A 20,087-nucleotide genomic window follows, 5' to 3' on the forward strand; every position below is an offset into this window, starting at 1 on the left:
GGAGAGTGAATAGAAATACTCTGAATACCCAGATGTTTTTAAACTGATTTACAATGCGTAGTAACAATTATGTTATCTTCAACATTATTAACTAGAGGTGGTAGGGGTGCACAGAGTGAAGCTGGGAGTGAATGGGGCCTGCTTGTGACCCTTTCAGTCTGTTGCCACGCAGGGATCTGATCATCCCAATCCTTTAGCCATAGAGAAATGGTATTGAGATTCGCCGCCCAATAATATGTGCGCAGGTTTGGCAGTGAGAGCCCACCTATATTTTTAGGTCTTTCCATAAATTATTTTCTTATACGAGGCGTTTTATTATTCCATATAAACGAAGACACCATTCGGTTAAATGACAGGAAAAAAGACTGTGGTATGTATAGGGATGGGTATTGAAACCCGGTTCTAGTTGAGAACCGGTTCCCACTGTTTTAATTCCTTGGAATTTTTTGCCATTTTTACAAACAATTCCCTTATGGATTCCAGTCGCCCCGAATGACGTCACCACGTTGCGGAGCGTCATTTACCTGGCAGGAAACACGGCGGCTCAAACGCTCAAAAGTTTGGTTTTGCTTTACTCGAACGGATGACAACAGGACAACTTGGAATACTTGCAAAGTAGATATTTCATTTAAGGGAGGAAACACTACGAATATGCAAAAGCATTTGCTCACAAACACGCGATGACCTTAAATGAATGTCGTGTTTTTAATTCCGGACTCGTGAATCTCAGCCCAGCAGCAGCAGTAACGTTTGCACGTCCTCTCCCGTTAATGCGGCAGGTAAATAATCAACAACAGTGCAGATTATGTTAGCGCGATCTGCCTTCTTACAAAACCTGCCATTACTGTGCGTTTAGGTGACCATGATGAGACAGAGTCTGGCTCAGATGCTGGCAGTTCTCGCTGCAGTCTACCGTAGCGTCTCCTTTCAGGTCAGGATAGACGAATGTCACCGAGCAGTGACTCAGTTTGTGGTCAAAGGTTTGCAGCCGTTTGCCACAGCAGATGATTTTCAATAAGTGAATGTGTTTAATTGTAGGCAGGGACATTACTGGATATTCTTGTGAAATTGCTACAGAATAATTGATGTAATACTTTGTTATTGCTACAGAAGAATATTTATTTTATTGTTTTACATTTACAATTTTTTTCCTGGGGACCCTGTGACACCCCATTGAAGAGCCGTAGGCTGTGGATCTCTTAAGATCTCACTGTTGGGTTTGTAAGGCCATGTTAAATTTCTATCTTGTTCAAAGAGAAGATATAAAACAAAGTTCTGAGCTAATCGACCTTAGTGTTCTCCTTTTTAAAAAGAATCGATAAAGAATCAAATCGTTAAACAGAATCGAAACTGGAATCGGAATCTTGAAAATCTTATCAATACCCATCCCTAGGTATGTAAACAGGTAACGCCTGAAATAAATATAGAAATTTTGGTACAATATTCATCTTCACAGAATTGGCTCTCCCAATGAGAGATAAAGGTAAAATAGACCATCTTTTAACATCTTGTTTGTACTGTTCCAACAGAGGAGTGAGGTTACTTTTAAACAGACTGTAATAGGATTTGGTGACTTCTACACCCAGATATGTAAGGGACTCGGTAGACAACTTAAATGGCAGATTGGGGTTTTCTCCTGCATTATTACTAATGGGGAAGTATTCATTTTTAGCTAAATTTAGTTTGTATCCAGATATGCTTCCAAATTCCTGTAAGACTCTGAGGATTTCAGGGGTAGATGTGATCGGATTTGTTACATATAACAACAGATCGTCCGCATATACAGTGAGACAGTGTGAGTTATGCCACCATGTGAGATACCTTGTATACCATTATTGCGTCTAAGAGATATTGCAAGTGGCTCTATAGCTAAAACAAAAAGTAGTGGACTCACAGGATCCCCCTGCTTGGTCCCTCTGTGAAGAGGAAAAGGTTCTGATGAGATACTGTTGGTATAGACTGAAGCAGTCGGATTAGTGTAAATGAGCTCGATACAATGAATAAAGTTAGGACCCTGCTGTATCAGCTACAGCAGGGCAATATGGCCAAAAATATTTATCACGATATATATTTGAAAATCTGCGGTAACGATATAACTGACGATATAATTTCTGCAAGACAAAATACAACTCCACATCTTTACTAGCACAAAGGAAGCCCCCATCCATTTATTTTCACTTAAACAAGCAGCTGTTTTTATGTGCATTAAAGCTATATAAAAATGTAACAGTGCAAATGCAAATTTCTTGCTGAAAGTTTAACCAAAAGGCATCTCCAGTAGAAATGTGCTGACATATCCTGAGCATAACCATGTATAATATCCACTGAAGTTAAAAAGAGGTGCTTTGCAACATTAAACTGCAGTTTGCCAAATAAAAAAGTCAAATATGTAGTTTTCGGACCATAAGCTGCACGGGATTATAAGGCACATTAAGCGAAACAAAGCAGTCAGATAAATCAAACTTTATTCAACTCATTCTTCTTGCTTCCTCCACTTCTGTACCATTGATTCATTAATGCTGTATTCTATCACAGCTGCTCTGTTCCCATGTTGTTGCAGTATATTAATGACTAACCTCATATTGTGGAAGGATTATCGAAATCAAAGTGTGGATACAAACTGTTTTCAGCTGTAGCGGTAGAGGTACACTTCATGCACTTATCAACATACAGTTCAGAGGCTTGCATTAGAGTGCATTGTTCTTGGGCCTCTTTTATTCAGCACAGTTATACCATTGTGAATTTAGCTATATAAATATGCTCAAGAGTCTATCATATGTTTGACATCCAACTACAAATTCGAAAATATATATTTTTAAATCAGTAACTTTGCAAATTTAGAGGAAATGTTTTTGGACAACATGTCTCACATTTTAAACAGGGTTTGAATAATCAGCGCTGACATACAGACATTTATGTGCTGGGTATAACAGACATGCTTACCGTGGGAAAGGACCACGGATGTCTTGGAGCAGAGAAACACGCTGTGTTGTTGTTTTTCTCTATTGCATAAACGAATCCCGACTGTCAGAAACGCTCTGTGCGAGTAGCAGAGTCGGCTTCAACGCACCTGCAGGCATCCGTTTGAAAGAAAGGCGCCGCTGCAGCTAGGCTCTTGAAAAAGGTGCAGGCACATTACTACTACAGTGCGCTGAATCTTAGCATTGAATGTCCAGTTTATTCTAATCAGTACAATTTAAGCATTCACTGCACCTGCAGTACCTACACATGTGTGGTAAAGAAACAGATAATGAAATGTAATTATTAATAAAATATTTCTCGAGCTTCTCGTGTTCCTTCTTTCTGATGTTGTTGTTGTTCCTTGTCTTGATGTCAGGAGCTTGTAATTCCTCCTTTGGCCAGCTTATTACCCCAGCAGGTACCTGATCACGGGCAGGACGTAGGCGTTGATAGCCCGGATCTTGTTCTTATCGTTCAGCTGACTCCTCAGTACTTGCCTGGCGCTCTGCAGGCACTTGGTGGTTGCAGCTTTTCTAGCGGTCTCTTCATGGTTTCCATTAGCCTGTGGGATCCCCAGGTACTTATAGCTGTCCTCTATGTCAGCAATGTTGCCTTCTTGTACCTCGATCCCCTCAGTTATGACTCCATGACTCCATGACACTTCTACATCCATGTGCATGGCTGACAACTGCTCCGTTCCGTAGTCGGTATCCGTAGCCAGTCTTGTCATTGATCTCACTGAGGGGGTTCAGGCCTATGCAGAACAGCAGCAGGGACAGAGCATCTCCTTGGTAGATCCTGCACTTGATGGTGACTTGTGCTATGGGCTTGGAGTTGGCCTCTAGTGTTGTACGCCACATCCCCATTGAGTTCCTGATGAAGGCTCTCAGGGTCCTGTTGATCTTGTACAGTTCTCGGCATTCCAGGATCCAGGTGTGGGGCATTGAGTCACAGGCCTTCTTGTAATCAATCCAGGCAGTGCACAGGTTGGTCAGCCTAGTCTTGCAGTTTTGGCTGACTGCTGGTCTATCATTAGCTGGTGTTTCGCACCTCTGGTATTCTTGCCCATCCCTTCCTGTGCCCCAAAACCACTTTCGTTATTATTCTTTCTTTCTTCTTTTTATTTGTATAAATGCTTTTCCACTCTTTTATTTTGTGTGTTTATTTTAAAGTGCGATTCTCTATCAAACTTTATTTTGCCGGTTCACGGATCACAATGGGTGATGATCTTATTTGTTGGAAGCAGTTTTAGTATTTGATTTTAGTAAAACTAGCACAAAAAGTAACAGTGCTTCTTACAATCACATATTATACTGTTGGAAAGCCTGTTTATGTCCTGCTAAACACGGATAATGAATTTGTGCGTTGCGTATGCATCAGGTGGTAGTAGAGCTCAGGCGGCAGAGCAGGGCACCTACTAACTGGAAGGTTGGCAGTTCAATCCCTGTCTGCTCCAGCCTGTATTCCTTGGACAGAACACTAACTCCAAGTTCCTCTGCGATGTATCCATAAGAGTGTAAATGCTAGATAGAAAGAGCAAAGAAACATGTAGTGGAAGTTGAACCAGTGCCTTTGTTTTCATTGTGGTATTTTGCATGACTCAAAAACCGCTGTGTGGTAATAGAGAGAGAGACTGTGGCTGTAGTCAGCATCCTCGATCGCCCCCAGTAAGTAACACATGTCAGAGTGCTTCATTTCATCGAGAGAGAGAGAGAGGTTTTCTCTTTTTATCTATAACACACACATACACACACACACACACACACACACACACACATACACACACACACACATACAGCCATACTGAGTGAGATTCACACTGACTCTCACACATACTCTGAGTCACAAACACTGCAGTGGAGTTCTCTCTCTCTCTCTCTCTCTCTCTCTCTGCCCCTCTCTCTCCCTCTCTCCCTCTCTCTCTCTGCCTCTCTCTCTCTCTGTCTCTGCCTCTCTCTCTCTCTCTCTGTGCCAGCGCTTGTCCCTCCTTCTTGAAAGCAGAAAACACTCTGGTCTCCATCGTATGAAGCTGGCTGCCGTTTTGAAGCTCCATCTTTCTGCCAGTTTCTCTCTTTTCCAGCTTTCTTTTTCTTTCCTGCTCTCTCTCTCCCTCATACTGCTGTTGTCTTTCTGCCTTGTTTCTCAGAGAGGGTTGTGCATCTGTGGGGGTTTGCGTTGTAGGCTAGAGGAGGAAACATGCAGCATCCTGGAGGAACATGTGTAGCATTACCCAACGTGGATGCCTGTCCTCAGCTGTCCTGTGCAGCCCTCACCTTCATGTACTTACAGCAGGTGAGAGAGTGAAGGAGTAAATGAACGAGTGTGTGTGATATCTTGAGTACGTTCTGCTTTCTGTTGATGCCAGAGGTGAGACTTGCCGTTTCCTCTATTTTGTCATGTATATTCATGGATCTCTAGTATGTGCAAATGTTTGGGGACCATCTGTCCTGCCAGAGAAATCTGATGTCCTTTCCACTTCTCTTAAGAGGAAGCTTGTGGAAATCTTCTAGGAAAGGTTCAAGGTTGTTAACATCATTTATTTGGATAAGTGAGAATGATCTTGTTCCATATTGTAGTGTGTTTATATTATGTAAAGCATAGCTATAAAGTTGTACCATTTAGCAGTGTGACCCATGTAGATATTTTGGAAAAAGCCTTGTTTATGGATCACAGATCGTTTTAAGGTAAATGTCAGGTCAGCATGTTTGTGCGTTGCAATTTTTTATGGACATATACATTTATTTAGTCATTCATAACAATTTTTAGTGTTGCTGTTAGCGCTACGTCTTATCTGCTGAAATATTATGTGTGTTTGCTAATGTATTGGCAGAGCACTTGTTTTAATGGCAGTGTTTACAATGCAAACAAAACCTTAACTTCATGAAGTCATTCATAATGTTCATAATATGGATTCAAATCCTGTTTAGACTGAGTGACACTGGTTTGGCTAAAAGTAAAGGGAAATGTGTTATAGTATGATTGTATTAGACATTCGGATTTAGACTTTACCAAATTAAGTCTATCTATCTATCTATCTATCTATCCATCACATCACATATATATTAAAAAAAAAATTTTCCCGCACGCCCCTGTGGGCGGTTTATCCTTCAAGCTCGGGTCCTCTACCAGAGGCCTGGGAGCTTGAGGGTCCTGCAGTATCTTAGCTGTTCCCAGGACTGCGCTCTTCTGGACCGAGATCTCCGATGTTATTCCCGGGATCTGCTGGAGCCACTCGCCTAGCTTGGGAGTCACTGCACCTACTGCTCCGATTACCACGGGGACCACCGTCACCTTCACCCTCCACATCCTCTCGAGCTCTTCTCTGAGCCCTTGGTGTTTCTCCAGCTTCTCGTGTTCCTTCTTCCTGATGTTGCTGTCATTCGGAACCGCTACATCGATCACTACGGCCGTCTTCTTCTGTTTGTCTACCACCCTAACCCTATGTCCGGTTGGTTAGCCACCACCATCTTGTCCGTCTGTATCTGGAAGTCCCACAGGATCTTAGCTCGGTCATTCTCCACCACCCTTGGGGGCATTTTCCATTTTGACCTCGGGACTTCCAGGTTATACTCGGCACAGATGTTCCTGTACACTATGCCGGCCACTTGGTTATGGCGTTCCATGTATGCCTTGCCTGCTAGCATCTTGCACCCTGCTGTTATGTGCTGGATTGTCTCTGGGGCATCTTTACACAGCCTGCACCTGGGGTCTTGCCTGGTGTGATAGACCCCAGCCTCCATGGATCTTGTACTCAGAGCTTGTTCTTGTGCTGCCATGATTAGTGCCTCTGTGCTATCTTTCAGTCCAGCTTTGTCCAGCCACTGGTAGGATTTCTGGATATCAGCCACCTCCTCTATCTGCCGGTGGTACATACCGTGCAGGGGCCTGTCCTTCCATGATGGTTCCTCGTCTCCCTCCTCTTTCTTGGGTTTCTGCTGCCTGAGGTATTCACTGAGCACGCTGTCAGTTGGGGCCATCTTCATGATGTCTTCGTGGATGTTCGTTGTCTCATCCTGGACTGTGGTGCTGACACTCACCAGTCCCCGGCCCCCTTCCTTCCGCTTAGCGTACAGCCTCGGGATGCTGGACTTGGGGTGAAACCCTCCATGCATGGTCAGGAGCTTCCTTGTCTTGATGTCAGTGGCTTCTATCTCCTCCTTTGGCCAGCCTATTACCCCAGCAGGGTACCTGATCACGGGCAGGGCGTACGTGTTGATGGCCCGGATCTTGTTCTTACCGTTCAGCTGACTTCTCAGTGCTGTATATCCTGGTAGTGTGGATCAGTGAATCGATGTCTCATTCACTCTTGGCATACAGCTTGATGTCATCCATGTACAGGAGGTGGCTGACAACTGCTCCGTTCCGTAGTCGGTATCCGTAGCCAGTCTTGTTAATGATCTCACTGAGGGGGTTCAGGCCTATGCAGAACAGCAGTGGGGACAGAGCATCTCCTTGGTAGATCCCGCACTTGATGGTGACTTGTGCTATGGGCTTGGAGTTGGCCTCTAGTGTTGTACGCCACATCCCCATTGAGTTCCTGATGAAGGCTCTCAGGGTCCCATTGATCTTGTACAATTCTAGGCATTCCAGTATCCAGCTGTGGAGCATTGAGTCATAGGCCTTCTTGTAATCAATCCAGGCAGTGCACAGGTTGGTCAGTCTGGTCTTGCAGTCTCGGCTGACTGTTCTGTCTACCAGTAGCTGGTGTTTTACGCTTCTGGTATTCTTGCCAATTCCTTTCTGTGTCCCGCTCATGTATTGACCCATGTACCTGTTCATCTTAGCCGATATGATGCCTGACAGGAGCTTCCATGTAGTACTGAGGCAGGTTATTGGTCAGTAGTTGGATGGGACCGGTCCCTTCTTGAGGTCCTTGGCAATAAGAACCATCCGACCTTCGGTTAGCCATTCCGGGTGTCTCTCGTCAACTAGCAGCTGGTTCATTTGTGCTGCCAGACGCTCTGGAGTGCAGTCAGCTTCTTTAGCCAGTAGGCGTGAACCATGTCGGGGCCTGGTGCTGTCCAACTCTTCATACTAGAGACCCTTGCTTGGATGTCTGCCACTGTGATGGTTACTGGACCCTGTTCAGGGAGGTTGCTATGGTCTGCCCTCAGATCCACTAGCCACTGAGCATTGCTGTTATGGGTTGCGTCCTTCTCCCATATGCTCTTCCAGTATTGCTCCGTCTCCAGCCTTGGTGGTGCTGTTCTCTTATTATTGTTCCCTTGCCACTGAGAGTACACCTTTGCTGGTTCTGTGGAGAACAGCTGGTTTATTCTGCTGCCTTCTATCTCTCTAGTGTACCTCCTCAAGTGGCTGGCCAAGGCTGTGAGTCGTTGCTTGGCAGTTTCCAGCCTCCTTCTCCATGGAGGGTACTGCTCCTTGTGGCTGTTCAACTTATAGCCAAGCATCTCACTGATCACTGCTGCCGTATTGTAGATCAGCTTGTTAGTCTCGGTAAGCGTGGCTGTAAGTATCGTCCGTAGTGCTGCATTAACATCATCTAGCAGACCTTCCTAAGGTACTTCACATAATCTTGGTAACCGGCTACGGGGGATCCAGGTTTCAAGCTTGGCCATGATCCTATCTTTCAGGTCAGCTCCTCTTGCACTCAACGATCCTTCTCCTATTGCACTTGGGGCTATGTACGCAATCTCGGGCGTCCTGGCTCCCCCTTGCCGTAGCATTTATGTTGTACCTCGTCAATCTCTAGCTGTGAGAGCAGTTCCTTCTTTCGAATGTTGGAACACTGAGCTACTAGTTGTTTCGCCGTCATTGTGGATGTTGGGTATCGACGAATCCATAGGTCCCTCATCCTATTCATGTAACCCCTTCTGCTAGGGTTACTTGCGTAGTAGCATTCCAACAGCGCCCTGTTTTCGTCTCTTGCCCACCGATGCCTTCTTGTTCCAGTAGACTTATCTTTAAAAATCTGGTACTATAGTGAATCAGTTTTCTACAAGATTCAGTTTCAGCAGTTGTTAGCGAGACTTTACAACATAGTGTAAAAACAAAGAATTACCAGATTTTTTTTTTTTTACCTTATTTTTGTTTTTAAGAAAAATAAGAGCCACATATGAGAATATTTGTTTAAAAATTTGATAAAACAGTAGCAGTATAACGTCCTCGTAAGTGGATATCAGGCCCTTGTAGAGCAAAATTGAGTATTTTGCTCTACAAGGGCTAGGGATGGGTATCGTTTAGGTTTTGTCCGATACCAGTACCAAACCGGTAATTTTGAAACGGTGCCGGTGCTTAAACGGTGCTCGAACCGGTGCTTAAAGAATGGAGAACACAAAATTGGTCCAAAAACCTCTCATGTTCAGCTGTTTTTTTGTAAAAAGATAACAATGTTAGCCTTTTCTGCAGCTATGGGGCATATATGGTATCACTCTTGGCTGGAAGCAGCTTAAACAATGGAAAAAACACAAACTTTGTCCAAAAACCTCTCATGTTCAGCTGTTTTCCACTTTTTCTTTGGTCATTTTAGCCTTTTTGGCCAGGGTGAAGGGAGTATCTGCCATCAAACAAGAAGACAGCCTCATGTAGCTATGATGATGTTTGCTAGTTCACCTTACATGCATTAATGTAATAACGTGGTTAGCCTACTCAACGTAAATTACACACGAACAACATTAAGCTACTCACGCAGAGAAGAACGGCTGCTGCTGCATCATCATCCTCATCATTTCTGCTACACTGGCAGGGCTAGGGGCCAGGACTCTCCTCTTCAGGTTTTTGGGGGATGTTGCTAACTCCGGGTCCAATAACAGGCAACCCACCCGCAGTAGATGTGCTCGGTGTGAGGTCTCGCAGCAAGCTATCAAATACGGCGCATTTCTCGGCTTTTAACAAAACACTATGCGTCGCCAGGTGTTTCATCAGATTTGAGGTGTTACCTCCTTTGACAGTATCACAGTATCAGCGTAAAGCACTTGTTGCAGCTGCTGAGTTTGCATCTTTTGCTGTGAAGTACAGCCAGACTTTGACCGCTTCGCCTTGGGCGTTTTTAATCTGTAGCTCTGCTCTAAAAGAACGTACGTGCCTGGGCCCGCCTACTATCCTCGGAAACGTAAAATGATTGGCTAGAATCCAAAGTGTATGACATCTCAGGAAAAAAAAAAGTACCGAAATAAAGCACCGAAATGTGCGCTGCTTTTCGGTCTGGTTACTACCGTTTATGTCAGAACCGGTGCCATTATGGCACCGGATACCGGTACCCATCCTACCTAGGAGGTTAACATTGGTCACAGTCATATGCGAGTCTTAGCAGCTTCATGTCACCGTAGTGGAAAACAGCTGAAGAGTTTGTGCATGAAGGTGCAGATGAGAGAGATGTCTTGTGATGTTTAGGAAAAGAGTGAGCATTATGATTTGTGTTAAATCAAAATTTGACACTTTAAGTGAGTGTACATGTCATTTACTGGCATTTTGCTGGATGAAGGCGCACTGAGATGAAAGCATGAACATGCTTGTGGGGGCAGTGTTGACACTATGCAGACTGCTGTACACTGCCAACATGTCATTGATTCATGCAGGGTTTTATACAAGTTGGTCTAAGATGGTGGTGGGAGTGGGGAAGGTTAATAATCAGCAGTGGCAGAGGGCACTGATTGGACAAGGCGGTGAAAAGGATTGATGGCTTTATAAAGACATGAATGAGAGTTTGGACTGTAGGTGGTGACTTTGGGAGGTGATGCTGCTGAAATGAACAGAAGAGTTCTTTAGCAGCTGGATTAAATAAAACTGTAAACATACACTGTCTCATTATTTGCACATTACATTCTTGGGTGGCACAGCTGTGCAGCGATTAGCAGTATTTTCCTGACAGCATGTAGGTCCTGGGTTTTGAACAATATTGTTGAATCTTTCTGCTTTAGCTTTCTGCATATTCAGCTGTGTTTCTCTAAACTACGGGTCCATTTCTACAGATTGTAGTTGCTCTGTGACTCTAAGCTAAAAAAAGTTATTTGGAGATGATTTGGAGTGTTTTGGCTGTAGGTGGCTCAGGTTTAACACAATAATGTAAACACTGACGATGTCTGTCCTCAAAGGTTTCAGCGATACACTAGGTATGGCTTACATACAAGTTTTGAGTGGACACAAAAATGACCTCAACAGGAGGTGCTTGGCCATGGGAACATACGCCATGAAGCTGATGTTGATGCAAGAATCGGTTCAGAACTATGCTGTTACCGTTACTGTCAGTGTAAGCTGTTTCTATCACATTTAACCTGAGACTGAATTTTGTGTCATTTCTATACAAACACAAAAAAGTGTTTTTCATAGTTTTTTTTTTGAACCATGGAACTTAGCCTGCAACACAGTTTCTTTTTCAAAGTAAAACTTGAGTTTATCCATCGTATGGTCAGACGTAGCAATGACAGTGCACAGATGTCCGAGCTCCATATGTTGGTTGTTAAGCTTAACGTAGCAATGCTTTACAAACGTTCAGAGATGAACTTACACACTTGCTTTACTTCTCTGGGATAGCTTGCTTGGAGATGTAAAGCTGGTTTGGCAGCACATAGTGAGGCTCCAGATGCTTTCAGTGTGAAGTAACTCCAGACCGCCGACAGGTGTCGCACACAACAGCCTCTCATGTGACGCATCACTGCTCTGACGCGCTAAGGTCACTACTTGAGTTACGCCATGTCGCAGGTTTTGTGATATTTAATGGATTGGGTTACATTTTTTTTCTCCCCGATATCCAATCCAGTAATTTAGGTCAGGATCGGACCGATACCGACACTGTATATCGGATTGGTCCATCCCTAATACTGACGGGAGCTAGAAAGAGAGAGCATATTTCTCCTGGCTCTTACTGGCTTCATATTGGCTCTTCATTGTTTTCCTGTTAAATCCAGCATTGAGCACTTCGCTCTCGCTCTGCAGGCCTACTTGTTGTTCCTAGAGTATTTAAAAGTAGAATGGGAGGCAGAGCCTTCAGTTTTCAGGCCCCTCTTCTGTGGAACCAGCTTCCAGTTTGGATTCAGGAGACAGACACTATCTCTACTTTCAAGATTAGTCTGACCTATTTCAGGAAAACCTGATTCCACCATTAGTTATGTTGCAATAGACTTAGGCTGGTGTTTCTCCTCCTCTCACCCCTTTTTTACTCACTATGTGTTTACACATCACCCTGCATTTAACCTTTAGTATTTATTAGCATCTGTCTCTCTTCCACAGTTTTGTTTGTCCTGGCTTCCTCACCTCACCCCAAACGCACCATATGGCCATGAGCCTGGTTCTGCCAGATGTTTCTTCCTGTTAAAAGGGAGTTTTTCCTCCCCACTGTCACCAAAGTGCTTGTTCATAGTGGGTGATCTGTTGGGGTTTCTCTGTATTTTTGTAGGGTCTTTGAATTACAGTATTAAGCACCTTGAGGTGACTGTTGCTGTGACTTGGTGCCATATAAATGAACTGAATTGAATTAAATTCTGTTGACTTTACACCTACTGTATGGCCAGTATCAAAAATGAACCTTACGCATGTTTTTGGACTGTGCAAGGAAGCCAGAGACTCCACACGGCCTGTTATTCAACAAAGGTGTTTACTGTGCTTTAAATCACCTTTTTTACTTGTTGTTTGTGCTTGGAGGTTTGTTTGGTATGCGCATTCCTTTTTTGTAGTGTCTCGATGTCTTCATGTGTCATAAAAATATTTCAATATGCAGACTTTTATTTTTATCACAGTGCCATGATGTGCGTCCAACTGCAAACAACACAAACCAACGAGAGAAAACATGAACAAACACACTGAAATAGATGTTAACGCTGGTGTAAATGACATATTTACTTCCACCTTGCAATTAATTTATAAACATTTATCTCCATTATACAGATTATATAATCAGAAGCCGTGTTGCTGTTTCTATAACACCATGTTGCCGGCCTTCTGCCGCTGCGTCTGGAAAGCAGGCAAAGAGAGAAAATGCAAAGTGAGAAGAAAGTGTGACCGAGTCCTGAAGCAGAGGAATACTTTCATGATGACAGCGCTAAACGATGAGCAGAGAACGGTCATTAAGAAACTTTCCTCTGTTAGTCTCATTCCTCTATCCAGCTCACATGCTGTGGTTATGTGCATCTGTGTGAGAGAGAAGAAGAGCTTTTGTCTTCAGATTGTGTTGATGTGTTGGCTTGTAATGCCAGAGCATTGTGTATGTGCGTGCTTATGCGTGTGTGTGTTGCCTACATACAAAATCTGGGTCTTTGAAGCTATAAATAGTTCAGCAGTGTAAGACATTTTGAATACAGTCAAAGGCCTTTAGGGATCCTGTGTGTGTCTGTTTGTGTGAGTTGGACATATTTTCAGATCTCACAGAACATTATTTCTCTGTGTACAAATAGTTTTTGTACTCAAATGGTTTTGTTTTATTGAAAGCATTTCTAGTAAGTAAGTAAAATTTTATTTGTATAGCGCCTTTCAAGATAAAAATCACAACGTGCAGAAAAGCTAAAACATAAAAACCGAAATCAACCAAAAGCAAGTTTAAAAAGACGAGTTTTTAGCTGTTTTTTAAAAGAAACCACCGAGTCCACAGAACCAAAGTACTCAATAGGCTGTCAGAGGCACATGTGAAAGAGTGTTATGCACACAGACACACACTCGGTGGACCATGTGATCACGTGCACATTCCCCAACCCGTGTCTGTTAACAGGCAACATGATCTCAGCTACTGTGTATTTTGGAAATATTAGTGATGCTGCCATATGTTTGGACTAAGGGTCTCCATGTTCTCGGTGCTTGTGCTAACATTTTCTTGTGATAGCATCACTACTTTGTAGAGCTCCGTCTTTTGCATTGCTACTTTTATGCAGGTCTAATAGTGTCTGGATCATTTTATGAGAGCTCGCCATAGAGCGTGGATGCTACTCTTGCTTTCTCCCAAAGACATGCAGTCAGTTTAGGGGGGTTAGGCTAATTTTAAATTACCTGTAGGTGTGAAAGTGCAAATGTTTGTCTGAAATGTGTGGGTCCTGTGACAGACTGGTAAATGTTAAATGGTCTGGTTCTTATATAGCGCCTTTCTACTCTGAGCACTCAAAGCGCTTTATACAACTAACTCATTCACCCAATCACACAAGCACTTCTTCTAAACAGTTTAGTGCTTACTGTCTAACATTCACACACATTCACACTGCGATGAATGCATCGGAGAGCAACATGGGGTTAGTGTCTTATATTTGGCATGCAGACTGGTGGAGCCTGAGATCGAACCGCCAACCGCTGACCTGCTCTCCCACCTGAGCTACAGCCACCCCGTGATCTGTCCAAACGATGTCCCGCCTCTTGCCCTTTGACAGCTGGGATAGGCTCCCTTTCCCCGCAACCCGAAATTGGACAGGTGGAGGAGAATAGATGGATAAAAGATTACACAGTAAACAGATTTCACTAAAGTAGATGTCCTTACCAGTTAGAGAAAAAATGACTCAAACACCTCACAGATGTATTATTATTGATCCTTAGTTAACTTCAGTCATTACTTCCTCCGAACCATCAACATGTCTATTACCAAGGTTTTAATAGGTTTGCAATTTCATCAATTTTTATTTTTATTTCGTTTTGGGTTTAGATTTTAAATTCTATTTTAGTTTTCATTGGCTTTTACCATTTTTACCATTTATTATTTTATTTTATTAACCTTTATTTAACCAGGAAAATTAAAAAAGATTAAAAACCTCTTTTTCAAGGGTTCTTGCTGGTTTTATTTGTTGAAAATTCTTCATTTCAGTTTAGTTTTTTTTGGTTTCAGTTTTAGTCTCTTTTTGTAATATGAGTTACGTACCAGGGCAAGCCTGTAAAAAATAAAAATAAAATAAAATAGTTGACTGTAACAAAATCCCAGTTTCATCATAGTTTTTTTTTAAATATACTAATTTAGTGCAGATGAACAACCATCCACACTAAGCAACTCTAAAAGATATACGGCAGAGTAACTTTGTAATGAAGAAAATTTCAGTAGACAAAATTAATTTAAACTTAAATTAATTCCAAACATTTTTACAAATAAATAACTGCAAAGTGGGGTGTGCATAATTATTCAGCCCCCTTTGGTCTGAGTGCAGTCAGTTGCACATAGACTTTGCCTGATGAGTGCTAATGACTAAACAGAGTGCACCTGTGTGTAATCTAATGTACAAATACAGCTGCTCTGTGACAGCCTCAGAGGTTGTCTAAGAGAATATTGGGAGCAACAACACCATGAAGTCCAAAGAACACAGCAGACAGGTCAGGGATAAAGTTATTGAGAAATTTAAAGCAGGCTTAGGCTACACAAAGATTTCCCAAGCCTTGAACATCCCACGGAGCACTGTTCAAGCCATCATTCAGAAATGGAAGGAGTATGGCACAACTGTAAACCTACCAAGACAAGGCCGTCCACCTAAACTCACAGGCCGAACAAGGAGCTGATCAGAAATGCAGCCAAGAGGCCCATGGTGACTCTGGACGAGCTGCAGAGATCTACAGCTCAGGTGGGGAATCTGTCCACAGGACAACTATTAGTCGTGCACTGCACAAAGTTGGCCTTTATGGAAGAGTGGCAAGAAGAAAGCATTGTTAACAGAAAACCATGAGAAGTCCTGTTTTCAGTTTGCCACAAGCCATGTGGGGGACACAGCAAACATGTGGGGGACACAGCAAACATGTGGGGGACACAGCAAACATGTGGGGGACACAGCAAACATGTGGAAGAAGCTGCTCTGGTCAGATGAGACCAAAATGCAAAACGCTCTGTGTGGAAAACTAACACATGACTCTGAACACACCATCCCCACTGTCAGATATGGTGGTGGCAGCATCATGCTCTGGGGGGGCTTCTCTTCAGCAGGGACAGGGAAGCTGGTCAGAGTTGATGGGAAGATGGATGGAGCCAAATACAGGGCAGTCTTGGAAGAAAACCTCTTGGACTCTGCAAAAGACTTGAGACTGGGGCGGAGGTTCAGCTTCCAGCAGGACAACGACCCTGAACATAAAGCCAGGGCAACAATGGTTTAAAACAAAACATATCCATGTGTTAGAAGGGCCCAGTCAAAGTCCAGATCTAAATCCAATCGAGAATCTGTGGCAAGATCTGAAAACTGCTGTTCACAAATACTGTCCATCTAATCTGACTGAGCTGGAGCTGTTTCAAAGAAGAATGGGCAAAGATTTCAGTCTGTAGATGTGCAAAGCTGGTAGAGACAGACCCTAAAAGACTGGCAGCTGGAACTGCAGCAAAAGCTGGTTCTACAAAGTATTGACTCAGGCGCTGAATAATTACGCACACCCCACTTTGCAGTTATTTATTTGTAAAAAATGTTTGAATCATGTCTGATTTTCGTTCCACTTCTCACGTGTTCACCACTTTGTGTTGGTCTTTCACCTGGAATTACAATAAAACTGATTCATGTTTGTGGCTGTAATGTGACAAAATGTGGGAAAGTTCAAGGGGGCCGAATACTTTTGCAAGCCACTGTATTAAAGACCATGCTTTGTTTCCTGAGGAGAGGCAGGGATGAGGAGCACAGAGGTGGTCAGATTGTTTGAGGTGGGAGAGGGGTGGCGGCTTCCGGGCCTGTTTGATGTGACACCTAACATGTTGGGGGAATTTGGGGAGTACAGATTTCAAACATGCCTTATTAAAGTCCCAACCAACAATATAGACGCCCGCCAGGTGCTCTTTCTGCTGTTAACTGATAATAAATTGCAGATGGTTCTGGTGGATTACGCAATGTGATACCCCGAAGCTGCTGCACACCATTTCAGCAAAGCTCGTGGTGCAGGCACCGTTTCGTGTCCTCTCCTGAGGTGGCATCCCCAAAGAGATACTGACTGAGCAGGGCACATCGTTCATGTCTGGCCAGTGCTATAATGCAGGTTGTAAAACATGTCAAGCAATGATTGGTCTGTCTGTGATGTCTCTCAGTCGAGCCACTGCATTAATATGGCTCAGTGGTGGCTGGATCTGGCACACTGCAATCTGAAACATTTCAGTGCAACACTACTGGCTATGGTAACGGTGACTTTACACTTCAGAGGAGCAGAGTGATATGGGGGGAGAGGGGGAATATTAGACTCCACAACCTCGTTATGTCTGCTGGCATTTTAACTTCTTTTGATGATTTAGTAAGAAGGGAAGGAGAAGATGAGTTCTCTCCTCTGTCCACTCACGCCTTCCTCTGCCTGTACTCTCCATGACAAAGAGAGAGAGAAGAAAAACAATGAGTGTGTTTAATTTGGAGGCTCTCAAATGTGTGAAATCCTTTATCTTTCTGGGTCAGAGTGTGCCTTACAGGCTGAAGAGCCACACACAAAAAGATGTTTTGTGCACGTCTCTCTGTTACATGAAGTGATCAAAGGGTTACCACATGTATGGTTTTCATACTTAAGTCAAGTCATAGCAAAGTGTTAAGGCAGGTCCTCAGTGTCAACCCCTGAACCTTTGATTTCCACAAGCAGCTTTATGTTTAAAAACACCTCATCCTACCAAAAACATTTGAAGAACTAAGGGGAAGCATCTAAATGCCCAGATGCTACATCTATACTTGGCGAATAAGACATTTGTCCTTTCACACTGAAGAACTAAACTACTGAACTATAGTTTTCTACAAAAGTCTAACATTTTCTGTACAAAGACGTATAGAGTCTTAGAAAATGGGCTGCAGTAAAAGCCGGTTTCTCTCCATACAGGTACAGTCCTCGTCATTGGAAAGGGTAACTTGATGAACCCTTTTGAGAGAAAAAAGGTGTTAAAGGTACAATGTTTCTTGTTTCTTAAGTGGGTCGTCACACTGGACTTCAGGAGACTGGACTGACTGGACAGGAGGAGACTGGGGGACAGGAGACCAAGCTGCAGCTTGGGCTAGCGCATCAGGTGCTTGAGCTGGGAAGAGCTCAGCTAGCCTAACCAGAGATAGTGCTAGGGCATGGAAAGCTGGGTGAGGAGATGGATGAGGTGGTGGACTAGCAGGTGGACAGGCTAGCTCTTCCGAGCCTCTAAGGAGGTCAGGCTGGGTTCTGGCTGCCCTCAGCCTGGGCGCTGGGACAGGCACGGGAAGTGGCTGGACACCAGTCACCCCCACCCGAGAAACAGGAACGGGTGTGGAGGTAGACTGGGTCACAGCTGCCCTCGTCCTGGGAACTGGCACAGTAGTGGGTGCTAGCTGGACCCTAGCCACCCGAGGAGGTGCTGCAGAGATAGGCTGAGCATTAGGCTGGATGGTTAGTATTAACTGGATAATCCAGAATGTAGTCACAGTAAACAGTCTTTGGTTTAGGGCATAAGTGTCAAACTCTGGCCCGCGGCCAAATTTGGCCCGCAGCCTAATTACATTTGGCCCGCGAAGCCATACCAAATTACTATTAGAGCTGGCCTACTGGTATTATACAGCTAATATATATATTGTTTAGTATTAAGCTTTGCTTGTTCCATAATCAGTGTTTCAGCAAAACGTGTTTGAGTCCATAAGAAAAGATTCATTCTTATATCTGGAGGAAGATTTTTTTTCAATAAATATTACTTTGTTCCAGTTTTAAATTTTGGCCCACTGTGTGTTTGAGTTCGACACCCCTGGTTTAGGGGGACGGTGAGCAGTGGCAGTTAGAGTCTTTGAGGAATTAACAGTCTCTGGGTTTTGGTGAAGAGGAGGAAAAAAAGAGTCTGTTTCACTCACCACCGGACACTACTGCTCCACACAGGAAATGCGAAGGCAGCGTGAGCCTTGCCTCCGCTGAGCTGTAGCAGCAGGCGCGCTGAGCAATGGAGCCTCCATAGAGCCGAGGTGGGAGGCGGAGCCGTTGCGGCACAGCGAGGTTGACGGTCCGGTGAATGAGGCGGGTGGTGTGTGAGTGAGGAGCGGAGCGGCAAAAGAGGGAGTCGCTGAAGCGTGGCGAGTAACGCCCACTCTCCGCGGCAGATGCTCTGGTGCAGGTGAGGCAGCAGGTGGGAGAACGCGGCGTCTCCGAGGCCCGCCCAGAGCCAGGCGAGTTCCCTTGAAGATGTGCTCTCGCTCCAGGCTGTTTCTCCTTAAGCTTCTAAGCCCAAAGGGAGAGCGCTACCTCCTGCCGCTTGAACAGATCTCAGTCCGCTGGGTCAAAAACGTGTCTTCGTGGCACGGGTCGTGTGATTCTGTCAGACGGGAAGGACAACAATCACAACATCAATATCAATGACACCACAAAGACCAGGAAGGACCTGAGGACTATGGAGGGGACATGGGGGTTTGGTGCTATGGAAATTAGGCTGAGCAACAGTCCATAGGACCCAGGCTTCTTGGAGTGTATTTGTGGGGTGGTGGAAAGTGCGCCAGCAGAGGACCCTGCAGAGGGATTTCAATGTGGGAAATGACAGTTAGACCTGGAGGAATGTAAGTGGGTGTTTGCTGCAGTGTGTTTTGGGGTTTAAAAGCCACAGAGACGCAGTGTTTCGAACAAAAGTTTTTCCAATACTCCACACATACAGGATCACCAGCGGTTGTCCTTCTCTCCTGGATCAGCTGGAGCTGATTCTTGTTAAATTCATACTTAACACATGGTCCAAAATTTGTTGGGAGTAGGACTCCATCTCACACAAAAATAATTCTCCAAATTCTGTTCAAAAACGCTGTTAATAAATAGACGTTTACCGTAAAACTGACAAAGATTAGGCACGTGTGTGTTATTTATTTGAGCCTATTTGTGTATAACAAATAGGCTCTTTTTAAACAAAATGAGCAAAAGGCTGAGGATTGGTTACTACAATGAGAAGAGAGAGACCTAAAACAGTGAGCAGAAGTGATGAAGTTAATACTTTTTCATGCCAGACTAAATCAGGGAATAATGAGAGTGTTTTGATGTAGGATTGTGTGGATGGAGAGTAATTGAAAGATGCTAACAACATTTATACCTGACAGACATGAACAGATGTTATACAGGAGACAAAGTGGAGAAAAGAAGACAAAACAAAAAGGAAGCAATCAAGAGCAGAAAGGAGAGCGAAGCTTGTTCAGGATGCCAAAATGAATCTCAAATTATTTCATTACCGTAGTTAAATGACTTTGGTTAATGGCAGTGAGAACCTAGCATTTGGCTTTTTTCTGAAGACTACCAGACAAAAACAGTTAAAACTGCTTCCTGTTTGTGTCGTTACACTGGCGTTCATATTC

The 20,087-nt window shown here is 43.9% G+C and overlaps 1 protein-coding gene across 4 annotated transcripts in view; it reads left to right on the forward strand.

Annotated features, from left to right (window-relative positions):
* Positions 1–4,951: 4,951 nt before the first annotated feature.
* rbfox1 (RNA binding fox-1 homolog 1) overlaps positions 4,952–20,087 on the forward strand; it is a 105,461-nt gene continuing 90,325 nt past the window's right edge. For all 4 annotated transcript variants that reach the window (XM_006807497.3, XM_006807498.3, XM_006807499.3 and 1 more), the window contains exon 1: positions 4,952–5,253. In XM_006807497.3, coding sequence (XP_006807560.2) covers positions 5,158–5,253 — 96 coding nt within the window. In that variant the 5' untranslated portion in view covers positions 4,952–5,157. The remainder of the gene's footprint in view (positions 5,254–20,087) is intronic.

The sequence above is a fragment of the Neolamprologus brichardi genome, unplaced genomic scaffold (assembly GCF_056152115.1).
Source record: "Neolamprologus brichardi isolate AB-2024 unplaced genomic scaffold, ASM5615211v1 NODE_ptg000031l+_length_7269946_cov_1, whole genome shotgun sequence".
NCBI classification, from domain to species: Eukaryota; Metazoa; Chordata; class Actinopteri; order Cichliformes; family Cichlidae; genus Neolamprologus; species Neolamprologus brichardi.